The 20,586-nt window shown below is 40.9% G+C and overlaps 2 protein-coding genes across 9 annotated transcripts in view; one reads left to right on the top strand and one right to left on the bottom strand.

Annotated features, from left to right (window-relative positions):
• The window catches only part of wnt2 (wingless-type MMTV integration site family member 2), a 30,228-nt gene extending 22,427 nt beyond the window's left edge, over nucleotides 1–7,801 (top strand). For both annotated transcript variants that reach the window (XM_028814579.2, XM_028814576.2), the window contains exon 5: nucleotides 2,880–7,801. In XM_028814579.2, coding sequence (XP_028670412.1) covers nucleotides 2,880–3,109 — 230 coding nt within the window. In that variant the 3' untranslated portion in view covers nucleotides 3,110–7,801. The remainder of the gene's footprint in view (nucleotides 1–2,879) is intronic.
• A 260-nt stretch (nucleotides 7,802–8,061) lies between these two features.
• The window catches only part of LOC114661334 (suppressor of tumorigenicity 7 protein homolog), a 260,621-nt gene continuing 248,096 nt past the window's right edge, over nucleotides 8,062–20,586 (bottom strand). For all 7 annotated transcript variants that reach the window (XM_028814557.2, XM_051928198.1, XM_028814550.2 and 4 more), the window contains 4 exons: nucleotides 18,059–18,209; nucleotides 15,320–15,412; nucleotides 14,760–14,899; nucleotides 8,062–8,401 (listed from right to left, as the gene is read on the bottom strand). In XM_028814557.2, the coding sequence (XP_028670390.1) occupies nucleotides 8,306–8,401; nucleotides 14,760–14,899; nucleotides 15,320–15,412; nucleotides 18,059–18,209 (480 nt within the window). In that variant the 3' untranslated portion in view covers nucleotides 8,062–8,305. The remainder of the gene's footprint in view (nucleotides 8,402–14,759; nucleotides 14,900–15,319; nucleotides 15,413–18,058; nucleotides 18,210–20,586) is intronic.

The raw sequence follows: 20,586 nt of genomic DNA, 5'->3' as shown, positions 1-20,586 counted from the left end.
CCACGTGTGCATAAAAATGTTTTGTCAGTTTAATGAAGTTTGCATATAATGTCTAAAATATGTTTTTACTTAAAACATTTCCAGTAACAAACCAGATCTCCACGTGAATGGCTGATTTAGACTCCTACAAAACTTTCACTGACCGTTGAACCATTTTATTAAACCAGCAACAATGCAGGTGGTGTTTGGAAGCGGATTAACCAATCACAAAGTAGCATTCTTGCAGTTACCAATAGTATGTAAGAAGGATCGTCTGTTAACCAATCACCAGCAATCTACTTCTTGTGAGTTACCTCGAGCATACTATGTGCACAATTCAGCGTCTTCACTCAAGATGGAATTGAAGGTGATTCATCAAGGCTGGAAAACTACAATTGAAAGAGATGTTGAAAATGACAAACAATGTTTAGAAAAAGCAGGGAATGAAGGACACCACTTTTGATTCCTGGTGTCACAAATGAAACAAACCCAATGCTTGTTTCTGCAACTGTGGTGAATAAAATACTCAATTGAGTGTATACAGTGAATTCAGAACCTATTGAGACACTCATTTCCAGCACACTTTGTGTTTTAGATTTTAAGTGGATACATTTGCCATTTTTGCCCATCAATCTACACTCAGTAATCCCCAACAACAAAGTGAAATGCAATACAAATCAAAAACTGAATTCTCTTATTCATGTAAGTATTATCACCCTTAGTTTAGTACTTTGGTAGCAATTACAGCTTCAAGTCTTCTTAGGTAAGTTCTTCAAGCTTTGCACACCTGGATTTGGCCAGTATATTCCTTTCTTAAGGGCAGATCCTCTTAGGCTCTGTTAGACTGAATGGGAAGCATCTGTAGGCTGCCATCTTCAGGTCTCTCCACCGATGCCCTAGGTATTTAAAACTGCGCTTTGGCAGGGCCACTCAAGGACAGTCAGTGATTTGTCTCCTAGTCGCTCCTAAGTTGTCTTAGCTGTCGTGCAGAAAGGTGAACTATGACCCCAGTCTGAGACTGTCTGGACCAGGTTTTTGCCAAGGACCTCTCTCTATTTGGTTGCATTCATCCTTTCCTCAGTTCTGACCAGTTTCTCAGTCCCTGCCCCTCAGAAGCATCCCATATCATGATACTGCCATCACCCTAGAGATGGGAGTAGGCAGGTAATAAGCACTGCCTGATCTTTGCCAAACATGGTGCTTGGACTTTGGTCCAAATAGTTAAGTTTGTGTTCCATCAGTCCAGCCCAGGGAATCTTTTTTTTTCCCCTCATGTTTTCAGAGTTCTTTAAGTGCACTCAGCCACACTATAATAAGGGCCTGATTGATGGAGAACTGCTGAGATGGTCTTCCTTCCAACAGGTTCTACTATCTCAACAGATGACTTCTGACACCTTGTTTGAGTGACCAAGGCCCTTCTTTCCAGGTTACCCAGCTTGGCTGGATGGCCATCTCCAGAAAGATTCCTGGGGGTTCCAGACGTCCTTTCCAATTATTGAGGCCACTGTGCTCTGGGGAACACTTGGGGCTTTAGAAATGCTTTGATACCCTTGCCTTGATTGCTGCAGTTTTAATCATAAAGGTCTAAAAAGAGTTCTGGGAACCTTTTCGGCATGTTTTGTCCTAACATGCAGTGTAGTTTGTGGGACCTTCTAGGCGCGTACCTTTTGAAATGCTGTCAAGTTCTTATCACATCTGAAGGACAATTGAAACAAATGGATGCCTCTGACCACAATTTGGAGTGCCACAGCAAGGGTTGGTCTGAATACTTACATACAGTAAAGTAGGAGAGATGTCAGTTTTTTAATTTATTTTTTTTTAGTATATTTGCAAACATCTTTTCATTTTGTCATTATGGGTTTCTGCGTGTAGATTGAAGGTGAAAAATGGTATCTGTTTAAAATGAAAACTACAACAAAATAAAGTGTTCAAAAGGGGTCGAAGCACTTTCTGAATGCACTGTATGGAATCAATCGACTGGTAATGGTGAAATACTAGATGGCAATTAGAAGGAGTCTCTCACTTGGAAGATAACAAACAAACAATCCAGGAATGCACCGCAGGACACTGGTAACAATATACCACCATCAGTGAGGGGGGCCAAGCCCAGAGTGCGCTGTAGATGGTGTGTTGGGTTTTTGATTGTAAAGAGGAGCTGAGCTCCCACTTTTAATAATAATAATAATAACAAACGGCAATTCCATATTATTACATACAGTACTTGTCCTATTGGTAAACATTTTAGTGTATTGTTAAAAAGTTTTACTGAAATGCAAAGTAAATACCAGGCCAGCCTATAGCACCGAGTGGCGAGTCCACCAGATCTGTACAAGTGTGTTTGTTTCTGCATTAAGAATGACGTTCCAGTGTCATTTAATAAAGTAATGTTTGTGATTACACCGCACAACTGAATTATTAGCTGCAGCAGTACTGAGGCTCGCTCAACATGTGCGGTGCTTTCTAGAAGCTGAAGCTTGTAAAAGCGATTCGGGGGAGGACAGATTGCCCCCTCTAGCAGTGTTCATTAGTTGACTGGGCAGTGAAGAGTTGGTTTCTTGCGCAGTAAATGGACATTTTAGCTGCAGGCATTGTGAGGTGGCCTGTTAAACTGCTAGCTATGTGGCCCCCTCTTGTTCTGATCTGTTAGCGAGATTCAATCTTACATTTCTGGGCCGTGAGCTGCTGCTGGCTCATTGGCCAAGGCACACTCTGCCAGCACTGTCGTAGCCGGCCCGGTGGAGCCAGGACTGGCGCATGTTCAGCGGTAAAAGGAGCTGTCATTAAAGGCGTCCTGTTTCTAGATAAGCTGTGCTAGCACACGCCTGCTTTGCTTGGGAGGTCTCATGGACCAGCATCATCGCCTGCACTCAGTTTTGTTTTGTCTTGTGCCTTCTTCTCAGGTTCTCTGGGCACTGCTGGACGGGTATGCAATCGAACATCGCGAGGAGCAGACAGCTGTGAAGTCATGTGCTGTGGCCGAGGGTACGACACGACCCGTGTGACCAGGATGACAAAGTGTGAGTGCAAATTTCAGTGGTGCTGTGCTGTCCACTGCAAAGACTGCCAGGAGACCATTGACGTGCACACCTGTAAAGCTCAAAAGAACATCGGCTGGTCCGATCCAACTTGAACGGATTGTTGTTGGACTTCTATTATAAAAAAAGGAAAAAACAAAACAACAAAGATTTAAGGTTTAGAGAGCTTTAAATGCTGGAAAATAAGATAGCGAGTGTGAGTAGAAATGGGAGCAGCACTCAAGAGGCCAGACTCTCCTATTTGTCAGATTTGCTGCTTTTTGTTTTCTAGAATGGTCTATAAATTTATTTAAGTAAAATAAGAAAACAGACTGCAGTCTTAGCAAAAAGAAAAAAACATACTCGTACATACAGTAAAAAGATTGTTCATTTCTGGCTGAGGTTTTAGAAATTAAACAAGAAACAATGAATGAACAAACTCATCTGCCAGAGAGTTTCCTAAGTAATGTCGCAACTCTTTAATGGTTTATACTGGTCATGATTCTTCACATTTCACAGTGGCGTAACAAGTGTATGCAGCGACTCTGTGATTCACGACAAGTAATCATTTAAGAGGCGACCTGCCCACAGAGTTCTTTCTAACAATCACAACCTTCACCTTTGGTCAAGTCCAGAGAACTGTTTGGTCGTCTGTTTCACTGCCTTTGATGGTCATGCCGAGGGGGTTCAAATGACCGATATCCAGCCAGAAGACACCACATAGGCAGAGAATGAAGGGGACCATCAACTACAATGGCACTTGGCTTCTTTAAACTAGCACACTCCATCGCAACATCTGACACAACTAAATTCCGATTTCTTAATTTTGCCCAGTGCTCAAAAAATTGATTATTTATTTGGTTGCATTGTTCAAGCACTTCAGTAAAGACAAAGAATCCAGAAATGTGGAGTCCTTGTTAAGAAGTAAGCCCACAATGCCTTAATAATCAAAAAAAAGTAGAGTGCTGGGGTCCTAACTGCTAAAAGGCGGCATTTTATTGTCCGCGAAACATTACAGGGCCGCGTTATTAAGAGTACTAGTGCTGAGTGATGTGATGACAAAAACTAAACATCATGAGGATTGTTAACATTCTTATTCCACATTTATGTTAAGAATATTTAGATTAGGTTACCATTGTTAGCCCAAGTAACACTCGCAGGCCACTTGGCTAGTGATGTATATTTCCAAGGGACGATTTCAACCCGACGTATTTAGAGAAACACCAGTAAAAGCAAACACGTTGGATTTGTTCAGCTTAACTCCTGCAGCCTCCAGTCCGCTTCTTCTAATGTTCATTAATCAAGTAACATTTTGTCTGGCTTAGGCACCCACACTTCTGGTAAACAGAGCTGTCCTCAGTATCATGGCCACACCACATGGCCTTTTGTCTTTGAGAATGCCGCTACTGTCATTGATCCATTTATTTTTTGGGTCACAGTGAGGTTTCCAAGTTTTATGGAGAATCAAGAAAATACTTAATACTCACTTAAAATGTCTGCCTGTCCAAATTCATTCGCTCCTGTTTCTCTGTGGAACAAAGTGCTGTTTTAGGTCAGGCGTCCACATCTTGCACTCCTGTGTATTGTTCCGAGATGGCATGAAACTTGACATTGAGGTTTCTCATCCACATTTGCTCGTTTCTGAAAGAGGCAGCATACACTATCAAACACAAATGCTAGAGAAGTATAATTCACATCTTTTAGAAGTGCAGCAGTGGGCCATGAGCACCATAGACTAGTGGCTCCCAAACTGAGCCCCGGTGTGGCTGCAGGTTTTTATTACACAATCAGTAAGTCATTTCAACCCTAATTGATCTCTTTTAATTATCTGGTCTTTTTGCTCTTCTATTATTCTGCATTATGAATAGCGTGATTTTTTCATTGATAAGAAATGTATTCTTTGCAGTAGCTTTAAATGCTTACCTCTCTTTTGTTGTTTTGCTATTAATTTGCCCGTTTTTGTGTAGTTCCCGCCCTTACTTGCATAACAGCATGCAGAGCAGACATTGTGGCAAATGACACAGAATGCTGAAAGGCTGCGAACACTTCAGTGTACTCATGAGCAAAGAATGAGTTCAATAAGCAGAGCGTCTGGAAAAGCAGAATGAAAATTAGGATTATGATGAAAAAATACTCACAAACCAACTTAAAAAAAAAACAACACTAAATTATTCCCACTTAATTAAATGCTTAGTACATTCTAATTAAGTTGCCAAAGTTCATTTTGACGTTTCTACATTGAACCCAAAACACAGAAAGTGTCAAATAGCAACCTTCTTGAGTAAGCCAGGGGTCCACTTAAAAACAGAAGTTGGTTGGAACAAAAACCTGCAGCCACTGGGGGATCCTCAGGACTGGGAAGCACTGCCACAGATGTATCGCTCTCAGGCTCAAATGGGGCGTTTAAACCAGTCAGTATGAGATATGAATGAAATTGGGAATTTCAATCTTAGTATTCCAAGACCTGGTAGATGGAGAAGGGCTCCTTTATAAAGATGGTGATGTCCTTATTATTGTAAAGGCAGAGAGGGAGCCTCTTCATTTTCTGGTGCCACTCAGCCAGAACAAAAGACAATGATGGATTCAAAGCTCAGGTTTTCAACTGCTAAAAAGATAGAAGACAACTTCAAATAATTTAAAATATGTTCTAAGGCCTTACCTTTCATTTTCCACCTTTTAGGAAGCAAGGGGTTTGGGTTAAACATGAAGAACAATAGAGTGTGCAGTGGGAGTAGCGATCCTGTAAGGGTGAATGGCAGACTTGTGTGCGTTCCATTCCTTGATTGTTTCAACAGGAGCAAACAAATTGTGTGCCCAAAACTGGGGCTGTTCATAACCACTGCCATCTATTTCTGCCCTGGGATGGACCTTTTGGTTTTTCTTTTTTTCACTGATTAGTAAGCAAACATTAGAGTGAATGATTTACATAAAACAGTGTCATATGATTCTTCATCCAACTTATCCAGGAGATTTGATGTGATGTGACCACTAATAGGCATTCCAGGGATGTTTACAGTAAGTCACAAAGAACAACGTTAGTAAGCGTTGCTGGCAGGCTGGGGCCCTGTTCCAGGTCTCTGGGGGTTAACCTCTGCCAACTTCACTTGTCCTCCTGTATCCTTAATGCCATGCAGACTGGGGTTTCCCAATTGTGTGCGAGTGGCTCCTCATCCTGCCTTGTACCCATTGCTGCTAGGATAGGCTTAGGCTTCCAGTAACCCTGAACTGGATTAAGAAGGTATGAGCGTTTTAGTAAATGTGTGCCATACTGGGTATTCTGATCGGCCCTGTCCCAGCTCACGGTACTGCACTGGCTCTGCTTGGCTTCAGCTGTGTGGACCCCGACACGAATGTCAAGAGCCGGTTTATTGTTCACATCAGTGAACATTCAACATAAGATGGCTGCTTGGCTGGAGCCTTTAAAAGTGCTCAGAGTGCAAATAAAGAGACTAAGAACTGGCAAATGAGCTCATCAAGAGGGCCAACTTTTGTTAATATCAGTTAGAAAATCAGACAAAAAACAAAACAAAACGAGTATTAAGTTAAACAGTGCTTCATTTCCACACATAATTTAGTCCCTGAGTGTCGTATTGGCTGGAATGTAAACCTGCAGCCCCCACTGGATGGATTTTACCAACCAGAATGTGGAGAAGACAGACGGGGCACCCAAAACACAAGAAACCCTTCCAAAAAAGGTGCCAGCCCCCCAGAGTTGGACTGGGTTCAGATGTAGGTTGGATGTTCATCAGAGCTCAATCCATGCCAAAATGCCAGAAATTATAAATATTTAGCTGAGACCTCAGTTTTATGTTTTTTTTGTTTTTTTTTGTTGTAAATCTATTTAAGGTTGTCAGTTCATTTGCACTTAGTTTCTTTTCTTTTTTTTGGTGAACTCTCGACACTTTGTATCCAAGTGTTGTTTAAAGTACTGGATGCAAAAAAAGCTGGGGGTTGCGTGTAGATATTCAACTATAATGTTTTGCTTTGTTTAGAGTTCTTATTATGGATTTTTGCACGATAATGGCTATTTATTATTATTTTTTTTGGTCTCATATGAACTAGCGAGTGAAAAGACCAAACACATTTTTGGCTTTCAACAGTTACAGTAAACACAAAGAAACCCAAGAGCCCAGGATGAGCACCCAGAACCTGCTTTCATAATGTCGAGTATTCTAAAATCTACATCTCCTTGCAAGTGTTATTATGTGCCATTTAATAATGGAGAGATGCACAGTAGAGCAGACCTTTGCATGCAGAATGAAGACTTTTATCTTAGTAACACTTGACACATTAGAGATCCATCAGTAGTTACACATGTTACACATACTGTTTAACTAAGAGTCAAAGCAGCCATCCCCTCCAAGCTAGCTTAGTCTAATTCAGGGTCATGGCGGGCCACAAGCACTTCATGAAGTGTAGTATGACTTGGTTTGGTATGCAGGCTGAAGTGTCAGTGTAACTACAAAAGGAAGCACAAAGCAGACCGCGTCCAAGTCTGGGAACAGATCTTGTGTTCTTGGCTCAGCCCGCCCTGACACACAGTCAGCATAATGTCAGCACTCTGCGTTAGCCTTCTTTGCAAAAACTGATTGCTGTGGTGCACATTTCTCTGATCAATGTATATTTTACTGTTGGGACCATCTTTCTTGTGTACTTATACTTATCACAGATTGAATGTATTATCAATAAACCAGAACTGTAAAGCAGTCATGCACATTGCACAGCCTGTGTATATCTGCTAAATTTTGAATCGAATGTGTAGAAACCAAACCTTAAGGCAACATGCATTGTAAAGGACGCACACACCAGCAATGTCTGTCACGCACAAAAGGCACTATAAGAGATATGAGGAGCAATGGGTGGTGGCAAGCAGAGCTTCTCCTGTTAGAATCTCCCCACAATCCATCCCAAGTTGCACATTTTGCACAGTGATAACTGCCAAGGCTAACCCTGGCCGTCTGGACTACAGAGAGAGGCCCTGAGGAGTGTGAGTTCCATGAACTGTCTGCACAGTGACAGGCTAGAAGCACTGCAAACCTGTGCCACTGAAGAAACACACACGACTTACTGCAATACACAAAAGAAACTTTATTTTTGTTTTTCTGAATTTTTGCTTTCTGAAGGCAAAATATAATAGAACTAAACGTCACCTTTTTTGTACAACAAAAACAGGTTTACATGAGAACTAACAAAAGTCATTTGATTGACAGTCTTTATCCCTTTCTCCATCATGTGTTCCGTGTAGGCCACAAGTGACATGATCTTGGCACAAACACCATGGCAGTGGCTTGAACAAAGTCCCTTTAGTCTTCTTAGATCCTTGTAAGCTGATGCCAAAGGCTAGAAGGCAGAATGCTCTCAACCTTTTCCATCACAAAGTTTAGTGGTGCAAACAGGGTACTGAGAAACTGCCAAAACAAACACAGAAAACACGTGTAAGTACAGAGAGGGAAGAGCACAACAAGTGTTAAGGACCAGTAAAATGTCGAATGAAGGACAAGACAGCATTGGCATTATGGCCTTCTTACCCAAAAGCCCATATTCTTCCCCACAATGACAACCACTGTGAGTTTGATTTCTTACCTCTGATGCTGTAGAAAGAAAGACTGAGCCCCCATCATGCAGTGCAAGGGCCTAGTTTTGCTTTGTTTACTTCTTTGTGAAAAGCAGAGTGCAGCTCTTTAAACAACCAGTCTGACTTGTCAGATTGTCATTAAGTCCTCACCATTCACCGATCACCCACAAGGCATTCAGGCAATGCCATAAAACACAGCATTGGTGGACAGTGAGTGGGAAAGATCTCCTAGAAGACTCTCTTGGCGCCATTAGAATAAAGTCACCATCTTTCAGTAGCTAAAGCTGTAAGTGGCAATTCAGATATAGAACAAAGCTGTTTTGATTCTCATGGGGATAACACAATGGGAAGGCAGAAGATGAAGCACACGTTTCCCCTTCACTGCCATTGGGACAGAAATGAGGAGGTCGGGCCAGACCCTCAAACCAGGCACATTCATGACAGGATAGGAATAAACCATTTCACGTAATTTTTACATTTCAGCCTGGGGTTCCCTGTGGTCTTGCAAGTACAAGTATTAATTTTGGCTAACCATTGCTTTTCTAACATCCACTGTAGTATAAGTTAGTTTAATCCAACTTGTATAACACAACAAATGTGAGACCATTTTTTTTTTTTTATAGACAATATGGCCTACTTTATTTTGTGAAACTTCATAGCCCTCCACAGTGTTTAGATAATTGGAGCTGCAGCCCAAGGCTTAGCTTTGGTGCCAAGACTCCGATTCCACTCTCAACACCACCTTATGTTGTCTGCCTGTCATCAAGCGTAAGTTACATCTGGCATATTTTTGGTATTGTGCAATTCATTATTTCATACTGATTAAATATGTTGAATCACAAACAGTTATTTAAGTGACTTTGAATAGAAAGCCGAATGATAACAGTCATCCCAAGAGTGCAAGCAGGTATCGAGGCTCTCGTCTTGCCAGCCACACCAAGCCACTCATGCTGTGCATCACAGAGCTGACATTTCCATCAGACACAAAAATTTGTTCCTCTCCAGAATGCATTTGCTGTAGGAAGCTTGTCTGTCGCATTTCACAAGTGTACGGAGATGATACACGAGTGGGAAAGGGGCAGCCCTGCACCTGCTACTGTCTTGGGCTCACCCCACGCGGAGAGGCAAACGGAAGTGAAACTTTCTGCAGGCTACGCAATGCTGGACTTGAGCAGCACTCTGCAAACAAAGTGACGGAAGCAGCAGAGGACTTGTGGATCTTCTTTTTATATTCATGAACACAAAATGTGCTCAAACCACACCACATTCACACATGGCAGAGTGGCATTTAATGTTTTTAGAAACCATACAAGTGCGGCACTTTACCGGGGACATGTCAGAAAGACACTGAAAGTACCCGTTTAAGTGATAAAGAACAGCGCCAGGGGACGTATGGCGCTCTCGGCCCACTTTGATGGCTCTGCACTCCTCCTCACATGCAGTCTTTGTTTTTGTTAGGCCCTGCGTTCAACTTAAAAGAAAGTGCTGGCTCGCGAGAAGATAATTGCCCAACACCTGGCATTCTTCCTGTGTAATGCAAATTGTGTGCGGACTTCTGCATGTTTCTTAACAATTTTATGTTCGGCTGTCAACACAAAGGCCTGACAACTTTTGACATATTATGGCAACACTGGCAATGAGGGATAGGGGCCAAATTATATGGATTGTGCAGAAGATGGGCAATGAATCAAAGGTCAAAGAGCACTTGGGTTTGGATAAAGATTAAAGGTAAAGTAAGCCCTTTAAAGCACTCCTGAACTTTACTTAATCATCCCTAAAAAGTAATTATGCATGGATGTGATCGTGTGAGAATGTGTAGCAAAGTGCAAAGCTGGAGTGTTGGTCTGTGTGTGAATTTGACAGAAGCAATGCACCGACTCCATATAAACATAATTATCTATCGAAAAGTAAAGGAACATCTCCAGAACTGCTTAAGGGTCGCAAATCCCAGCATTTGCTGCCAAATGTACGACTGTGAGTGACTAGCAGCAGCAGGAGGACAGTCTATAGCTAGAAACGTCACAAAGAATGAGTCCCCAGCAGTCCCTAGCACTGGAGTAACCCACTGATAAACTGAATGTCGACTCTTCCTGTAAAGAGTTTGTGTGGATGGCCAGTCAAGGTCAGCATAACTTTCTCAATCAACATCCTGTGGTGGAAAGATCATGGCAGAGATGCAGGCACAATTTAACGAGAAGCTTTGGCATTTTGTTGCAGAAAGGGGAAGCTTGGCCAGTAAACATATAATGTCTTTTGAAAGACAGTAGGATCTAACACTACACATCAAAAGAATTGGTCCAAATGAGAAGCAGACACCAACGTTGACACTGCAGAAAGAACCTCGAAACAACAGTCAAATATGCTGGTGAAGGTGTCACAGTTTGGGGACTTGGACGCCCTGGAGTGACTGAAGAAACCCTCATTTCTGCTTGGTATGATGGCATTCTTTCAGGTGAACGAAGCATAGCTGGGTCATGCCACAAGACACTGATCAGAGGCACGTCTACATCAGAGTGGCTAATGAAAATGAAGTCAAACAGTCTAGTCAGTCGTACTCTAAACCCCTCTGTGATGTTATGGCTGGACCTGAAAAGGGAACCAAGCTTAAAAACTATCAGAATAAGTGGAATTCTGTAAAAAGGACTGCTGTGAGACCGATCCAAAATTACAGGCATACACATACTCGGTGAAAGTTGAACATTTTTTTTTAGAGGCACACTACATCTGCCGCCACCATTTATGTAATTTTCAAATTGTCCCACAGTTCATTTCCAGCTTCTGTTGATACACTGGAGTTAGATTATGTGGTGACTTCTCCATTTGCTTCACACTCCTACTAACTTACAGCCTTTCTATTTATTTATCCTCTTACTATGTGATTCTATGAAAAATGCAACTTGCACATTGTTATTACCGTAAGCCCTCTATTTTAGTTGATCTCACTCTTGCAAATGTCAGTTGCAAGACACAAAATGTGTTCAGGTGGAGATCTGCCATGAGCCAATTCAAGTCATTTCTACCTAAATAATGCCCTCTTCTAAGAAGGACACCAGTGCTGCACACATCTTTAAAAGTGACAAGTCACATCAAAGAATAAAGAGAACTCCACTTTATGAAGCTCTCACAGTTGCACAGAAAAAAAAACATTTCTGGACAGACACACCCATCAAAAGCAAAAATAACACTTGGCTGAGCTGCAGAAGACCACAAATCAAGAGAAAGTTGACATGCACTGATTGATTGGAATTGGCATGCACTGCAGAGAAATGCCGTCGGCTAAGTCAGGGAACACAAGCTAAGAAAACGCCTAATGTCTGACATCACTGCAGCAACTGGTAAAAGAAACAAACTTTTTAACTGCATGATGTGACCAGTGAAGATGGTGGACATCTGAATTGCAACATCCACATCTTCAGCCTCTCAGCAGAGCAAGTTCTGTTTCTCACATTTCTCTTCAATAACACCCTCACTGTTATCTATGGTATCTCCTTCCCCACCTCTTTTCGGGGGTGTCTAATCTTTCTCTTTGTAGTAGACATGGTCTGAGTGACCCTTACACCTCCTCAAGCACATGTAAGGTGTACACCACTAACGTGAACTCATCCCATCACAATTACAAGGCAAATGAGCACATTATGTTACGTGAACAGCTGGTGAAGCAAAAGAGGCAACTAGAATTGTCCACTCGGAGAAATTAAAAACACATAGGAGGCCACGTGACTGAACCTGATCTCAGAACCTTGTGTTGGTATGCAGACAGTCTTTTTAAATTAATCTACTTCATGGCCTACTTCATGAATGGAGATATGCGAAGACAATGAGGTGTGCACCTCACCCAAAGAACAACACTGGCAGGATACAACAGGAGGGACAGCCATAATGTACAAATCAACACAAATGACCTTTACTAAATGTGTCACCGTTTGTTTGCCCAGATCATTCAAGACTAGGCCCTTACAGTATATGCCTACTAGAGTAATATAATATGAACATGCAGCAGTCAACACCACAAACTGAAAGGGACCAACCTTAGAAGGAGCACCCATTTACTTGACAATTGTAATTCTGTGTTTGCTGTTCAATTCATGTTAGCTACTTCAGTGGTATGTTGGTCAGTCTGTTTCACTGTTGTGTCTTTGTCATATCTGTTGTGAGGGTGGCAAAGTTAGTGCCAGTTAGTGCTGCAAACCATGGGCTCAGTCCTTGGACTGGTGCCCTGTGCAGGGCTGTTTCTTGCTTTGTGCCCAATGCCTCATGGATAGACTCTAGCCAGGGACCCAGATTTGGCCCAAGTAGGTTTTAGAATGTAATGTTGTCTTTGTTATGTGGGTTCACAAGTATATAAACGTGCTTTCATCAATTCTGGAGTACCTGTCACTGCTCACAATGTGCTGTGAAACGGCTTTGGAATGCTTGTAGCACAGGCAGCCCATTACCTGTGTCCATGTGGCATGTCATGGTAATCAGCAATGCTGGTCTGATAATCCACTTTGGATTCTCAGAGTTTGGCTGCTTGCGGAAAAAAAACCCCACAAGTGTACAAAATGTGCCCCCAAGCCACTGCCCACTGGTATTCTTTTATGTAGTACACGGTCAAGTTCACACCGACCACCTGACACTACAGTCAGGGTGGGAGGGATGGATGGATGGATAGAGGGACAGATACATATTAGTAATATGATGATATATATATAGTTAGTAACAAAAAACACAAATATCATTGGAATTCTTTTTGCTTACGGTAAACACAATTTTGACAACGCTTTGAATTTTGTGAATAATTGGGAAAATCTTCAGATTACTTATCACCATCATTAAGTCTAGAAATTCAAGTAGTTGTCAATAATTATATTATCGTAACATCAGCAGATGAAATGCCTACAGATTCATGAGGTAAAACAGAACCACACTTCCCTGTACTTTTAGCAGCTGAACGCATTTATAGCCCATGACCCTGCCCAGGTCACCCTCACATCCTGCACGACTCTAGACCGTTATACAGAGTGCTGTACCTGCAGGTTAACCTAAACCTGATCTCACAGACAGAACAGATAAGGGCTTTGCGTCCACTATGGCCTACAGGTCACTACATGTATATGGAGATCTTCAGAGTGCACAAAACAGACAGATCATCCGGGTCATCACAGTCCGGTCCACATATGAATGACCTTCACATGAATGCTAAGCTCATCTCTGTGCTTACACACATTCAGATGTTTTTGAACATGGCCATCTGCTGCAGACAGATCAGTCTGGAGTGGGACTCTTTACAGGGTTGATCCTCCCTTCATGGCTAACTAAATGCCATTGAGCAATTAGACAAATTGTGGCTTATTACCAGTAACCATTTAAATTAGGGACCCGTGATTTGCCAGCTGGAGTTCTGAAAATGTAATAATTACTTTAGCCCGCCTCCTTCATGTCTGCAACAATTAGTTTGTTAACCACCAGTTGTAAATATGCATTGGGCACCCACAACTCATCTTCTGCACTGTAGGCTCCTATTTATTAAAGGATTTAATCACAATAAAAGATATGTGAGGGGATACATAATGGCACGGAGTTGAATTGTTTGGCACTGCAAGGGGATTCCAATAAAAAAGACTCACGTTTGCCATGTTATCATTTATTTTGTGGACCTGCATTTCCCTCTATAGGGGTTAAATAAGGAAATAATTATTTTTTTTAAAATGAGCAAAGTCACCGTAAATTAAATGATTCTGATCTCAGGCGCTACAATATTCATTTGGCTTAACACAGGAATGGTTTAGAGTTTTGAAATATACCTTTTTCAGGAGAGATCAGAGATCACACAATCTCAAACATGATCTGAAACATGACTTGGTGGAGTTTTCTTTTTCTAATTTGATATCCGTCTTTTTACTTTCAATTTTGTTTTTATTTGTCATGTAACAGAAAAATATGATACAGTAAACTTGTGAGAAACTTTTCAAATAAAAATGTGCCAACTCCAAAACAAAAAAGATAAATAAATCGACTGGGATACCCTCCTTGGAATAGAGAAGCACTCAGATCCCAGCAGACAACTCAAGCAGGGACACCACAGCTTAATCTTGAAGAACAAAGTCCTCGTGAACAGAAAGAACACGAGACTTGGCATTGAGCAGCGTGCATGTTAGGAGAGTCTGAGACGATTACTGCAGAAAACAGGATTCAGTAAGTTTACTTACAGCCTTAGCAAAGACCCCCATTAGTTCTGGAAACTGGTGCGTGAGGAGTGCAAGCATCGCTGTAAAGGAACACAAGCCTGCTGTGAAAAGGATAAAGAAAGGGAGTTCTTTCTTCGGGTAAACTGAAACTTCATGAAATGCTGCATGGGAAAAAGTGGAGAAAGAAAGGACACATTAAAGACTGGATTGGCAAGGAATGATGACTTTATTGATTATTGACCAAGAGTGTTTACAGTAGTTTTCAACATAAGCAGACTGAACAGGACTTTGGAGACTTTGTTTGGGAAATTAAATCTATAAACAATCCAGAAAAGCACTTGACTCTCCACGATAAAATAACATTGTTTGATTTTCCAAGCCAGCATCATCTTGGTGTAGATCACAGGGAAGTGTAATAGTAAGACAAACATGTGAACATTTAAGATAAGAAAACATGGCATGCATATTCTTAACTTCTTGCAAAGCACTAAGTCTGCTTAATGTGAAAACTGCGGTTTGAAAACAACGGATTGGCTCCCAAAACATCTCAGCATGCTGTGTGGGACAGGACATTTACTTACATGGTAGCAGCTCCCTGTCTGCTGTCTCTGTGCAAATGGGGTAAGGGTAGAAGAGGTGACCCTTTTCTAGAGGATAGGGGATCATTCGAAAAGCTGGGAAAAGATAAAAAAAAAAAAAACAACAAAAAAAAAAAGAACGTCACTGATTTAGGGACAATGTACTGATATCCAACTGCAGTGTTACTCTCTCTCTCAAACAACTCCACCATAAATAATAATTCTAAAACAAAAAAACGTAAGAGTCTTGGTGAAAAGTCTTTAGTATGTTTAGATTACTTTGAAACTACAGTCTGTGCTATTTGAAATATTAAAACTAAAACATTTTTTCATCAACATTCTTCCATGCTACTATTGCCTTGTAGTTAATTATTTTTATGTACTGTATAAGCGGATATTTCACTAGAAGGAAATGTTTTAGTGAAGCTGTGGGCTACTGAAGCTGTTCACTTGCTGCACTAGTCACTGGATTGCCGTTCTAGTCTGGAGCCAAGCTTAGCACAGTGTATGATGCCAGGAAGGTCAACAGGTAAGAACCAAGACAAGAGCTCTCAGGTAAATGTGCTTGTCTGATGATGGGATAGCAGAAATGTGTACACAATGACCCTTTAATAGAAGCATCACTATAAAAGTTGATATATACAATAGTGCGTGTGTGCAGGTTCAAAGCCACCAACTTCTCAAACACTGGGAAGCTAAAAATCATGGGATACAACGTAATTAATAATTATTCAATGTGGGTGTACTCAAAAGCCTACCACCGATAAAAGGCATTGCTTAAGTGCAGGGATTGGACGTTTGTATAAAAGACTCAGTTACAGATGACTGCAGTAACGCTAATCAAACAGCATTAAAAACTCTGACGCATCTGAGGGGCCTGACTGTGGACACATCACGGAGCAGGGGTTTGCAGTGCTTGGTGAAGGATACTGGTGGCTGTCTATTTCAATTTATAGGGAATAATTGTGCCATTTCAAATAACAACAAGACTGATATAAATTGAAACTAGTGTTTCCAGTGCTTCATTTTTCATAAAATCAAAACTAGCCACAATAATAGTAATGTAATCCTCCATATGGAGACAGAGCACAATAACATCAAACAATCAACACAGCAATATGACAGTAATGCTGAGTGTTTAATGCATTGAATGAAATCAGTCTTTAGCCAAGTCCAAATATAAAAGTATCCCAAATGGGCTTACTTTAAAGCTTGCGTTAAAACAAGGCTGACCTCATCCTCCATTGTTCTTTATCATCTGTGATCTGATTGATAACACTCCTCACATTTTCTCTTGGCTCCCTAAAAAAGTCCTTTCCAGCTGGATTCTCAATTCAAAAATTCTTTGATGCCATGTGTTGTGTTGTTGATATAGCATACTTGGCATATGCTGGCATGGACACCGTAAACAGGAATCATGAGTGTTTAAAGATGATTATTGTACTTCCATTGCAGATTATATTGTGCTAGTCACTTTATTGTAGGAACCTAAATGAAGTGCTGCAGCAGACAGGAGACTGTCCTGAAGTGCGTGTGGACTGGATGCCTGAATGGCAGCAGCTTGTTACTCAGGGATAGGGAGTGCTGCCTTCCGCAAGCCTTGGGAAGATTCAGGAATATGGGCAGAAACTTTCAGGAAGAGAAAATAAACAGTAGGTTCATGCAGAAGACAGCACCTTCTCTTTGGGGGATCATGAAGATGATCAGAGATGTTCCTGTCTAGATCCTGATGGGCATTTATTATCTTAGAGACCACAGAAAATATCCCCAAACATGGAGAAAGTATGATTAAGGCCATTAGGCTTTCCAGATTATGGATTTAGTATTTATCACTGTTAAGTAAACATGGCTAATGTATGCCTCAGTCTTTTGGTATTTGTTACACTGTATACATTTTGGTTCATAGACCTCTTTGTAAGTTTGTTACTGTGACCGTGGGTACCTTAGGCTGACGAGTCAAGGACTGATCTGAGTTCATAAGTAGCCTGTAGCAACATACAGACTCAAATGCATCTGGTATGAACTTCTCAACTCAACTACCGTGACTTCTCTCTAGTGTTGCTCTAGAACTAAAGTATAAATAACATAGGGAGAATCCCCCAATTAATAATGGTAGGCTGTAGCTTGGCCTCCAATTGTTATGGACTTTAAGCTGTTCATCTTGTTCAGCCTAAGCTCAAAGCAAGTAATTCTCTCTATGGTGCCTTTTTATAAACAAACAATACACAAAAAATAAGTCTGTTCAATCTGTGATTTGATAAATGTACAGACCAATCTACAATATTAAAAACAAAAGATATTTTAATAGAGTGACAAATGTACTACAAATTCCAAACAGATTCACAGCCGAAAACATGACTGATTTGTTCACCATGAACTTAAAAAAGCACATTCTGTTATCAATGAGGCTCTCAACTGGGGCCTTTTTGCTTTATTTGAAATATCACTTTCCACCTTTATTACAGTATATGCTGCTGTACTCAATCTGTCAATCCATTGGGATTCTTATTTCATTCAACTTTAATTCACTGCACTGAACGTATCTATTCTACAAACTTAAAATATAACACATCCTTTTAGAACAGAACAATGGTAATATTTGGGCCTGCTGTCCATAATGTTATTTAATTTCTTAAACTTCCAAACTGGCCATGGAGGGAGAAATACAAGACAACAGAACACACCAAGTCAGCTTCTGTTCTACATGACAGGAACTGCGCCACAGCATGCAGAGCCACTTACTTCCTTCCCAAGTGCAATGGAGAAGATTTAAAGCTCCTTCCACCCTCTTCCAGTGTTGAAGATGAAAGAATGCATATGCTATTGCTTCACTGTCTCCTCTTTTCAATATATGTTCTGGTGGCAGTATTAAGCTTTTCATTTCTAAAAGGTACTATCAGGGGTTAAAAAAAAAAAAAAAAAAAGAAAACAGTTTAAGATACAGTGTGCTGATCTGAAACACATCTTGCATATTTTCCTACTGTCTTTTGTCTTCATTTTACTTTGTCTTAATTACAACATAAGAGTGCTTAAAAAATGTAAATCATTTACATTGAATACATAATATAAATAAGCTAGAGAACTGAAAACAAATCATTGTGACTGACACAAGACAAAGAAGTGAACAAAGTGTTCAGGAATGCACTTAATATCAGAGTCAAATTCACCTGATCCAGCATTTCTTGCACACGTTTACTGTTGTCCTCTATGAATTGTGACTGTATTAAGACCCTAAGACAAACATAAAGGTACAGTCTGTGGGATGGGACAGCTAGCATAGAAAGTTGCAAATATAACGGATGTGCTGTCTGTGCAGCATGCATTATGCACTTCAGTGGGTAATATACTCTGTCGGTCATTACTGTCTAGCAGCGTATTAAACATGGGTCAGCAGAACGTTTTCACACTATATTCTGTTGACATGGTGTGACCCATTATGTCAAGAATCACATTCCAAAATTTATAAGCAACCTTTCTTAACCAAACTGTTGTAAGTTGTCACTTTGAGGCAGATCTCTGGATGGAAGAGTATTCAGCTAAACAATGCAGAAGAATGGCACAAAAGAGTTTCCTCAAAAATGGTGGTTCTTGTTCATTATGACTAATATTGTGCTAGCCCACCAAGCTCAAGCCTTATTTTGTGGTTGCTTTTGGTTTGTCTAATGATTGTTCCTGCCTTCTGCCCAGTGCCTGCTGGGGGTGGGCTCCAGTCTCCCTATGACCCTGCTCAGGAAAAGTAGGTTTGGAAAAATATAAATGGGTGGATGATTTATGCTCGTCTATGTTAGTAGAATGTGAAGAATGTTTGTTAGTGGTTCTGTAGGGTCTTTTAAAGAAAGCATTTTCAATGCTGAAAAAAACTAAAAAAGGACTGGTTCGTTTTTGTTGTTTTTGTCTTTAATACAACAATGCACAATAATGCAAGGAGACTCTCTGAAGAGCGGGGCTGAACACTGAGCACCAGGCGCAGTCTAAGAGTAAACAGATCAGCTCTGCTCACCTCAAGGTGACCATGTGCTGGGCACCCGGTGCATATTGGAGACCACTTGTGCAGCGCTTTCAATCAGTAATATGTGCTAAAGGGGTCTTTCTCCAAGCACTTTGATAAAAGTCACAGGCTACTTGATATCTTTAAAGAGTCCACTATGAAGAGATGCCACTCCCTGACAGAAAGAGACAAAGGTGCAGTATCCACTCATTTTTGTATTGACCTGTCATGTTCACCGTTGCACACCTGCCACTGTCCAAATGATAAAGCTTTAAAGAAAATGTAAGACAGACAGAAATGTTTACCATTATACATAAAAGATGCTCCTTTTTAACAGATATTGTTCACATTTACACACAAGGGATGAAACCTAGTGATAAATAAACCATTTCCTAGTTTTGACCAACTTGTGTCCCCTCAATTAATTCCTGGTTTTTAACTGTGAAGACAGTTACAGTAGCAGAGTAATGCTAGATATCGTAAAAGAAGGGTGTTAAGAGACGTGAAACACACATCTCAATTGTTTATTTTTTTATTAGCAGTGCCTGCAATCATCCTGGGATGACGAGTTTGATTTTATTTTGAAGCCAGTCATGCCCCATTTAAAGGGAATCTAAAGGAAGTTGTCTGGCTGTGTCATTGCACCAACAGGAGAAGACTATTTGGGCATACTCAATACAAATATTTTGAAATTAACTTGCACTGTTCTCTTTGAGATTTTATGTATTTATACAAGTTACAGATGAATATAATCTACAGCACAGCAAGCATATCCATGTTTGAAGCTGCCACTTCTGGAAAGCCACATCCACTCAGTGTTCTGCAGTCTGGAGGGTGGCACAGTCATTCCTGGCAGATTGGCCTTGATGTTGTGTGGACCCAGTGCCATCAGTGGACGATAGGACACTTACTGTACACATGGAACACTGTTAAACTCTCATCAGCTTGAATTCACTACCCACATTTGACACCAACCTAGCAATACAAAGTCAAAAAGAAAGCATGCATCCAGAAGCAGAGATCTCTTTTTTTTTTGCCTGGAAACCAGCATGTCTGATGAACATTTCTAGGTTTGAAAGTGATAAAAGTCTGAAGGTCTGTTATAACCATGAGGGCTACACCTCTGACTTGCTGTAAAAAAAAAAAAAATTACTGCAAGGAGTTGGAAGCATGGTGGTTACAATCATAGGAAGTTGGCTTGCACACACTGGATGTCATTTGTTGCATTCACTATCACATCTGCCACAGACCGCATGTCAATGCAGGTTGTGTTCGAAATGCT

Source organism: Erpetoichthys calabaricus, chromosome 1 (assembly GCF_900747795.2).
Source record: "Erpetoichthys calabaricus chromosome 1, fErpCal1.3, whole genome shotgun sequence".
Taxonomy (NCBI): domain Eukaryota; kingdom Metazoa; phylum Chordata; class Cladistia; order Polypteriformes; family Polypteridae; genus Erpetoichthys; species Erpetoichthys calabaricus.
This window is presented reverse-complemented; position numbering and strand designations above follow the sequence as displayed.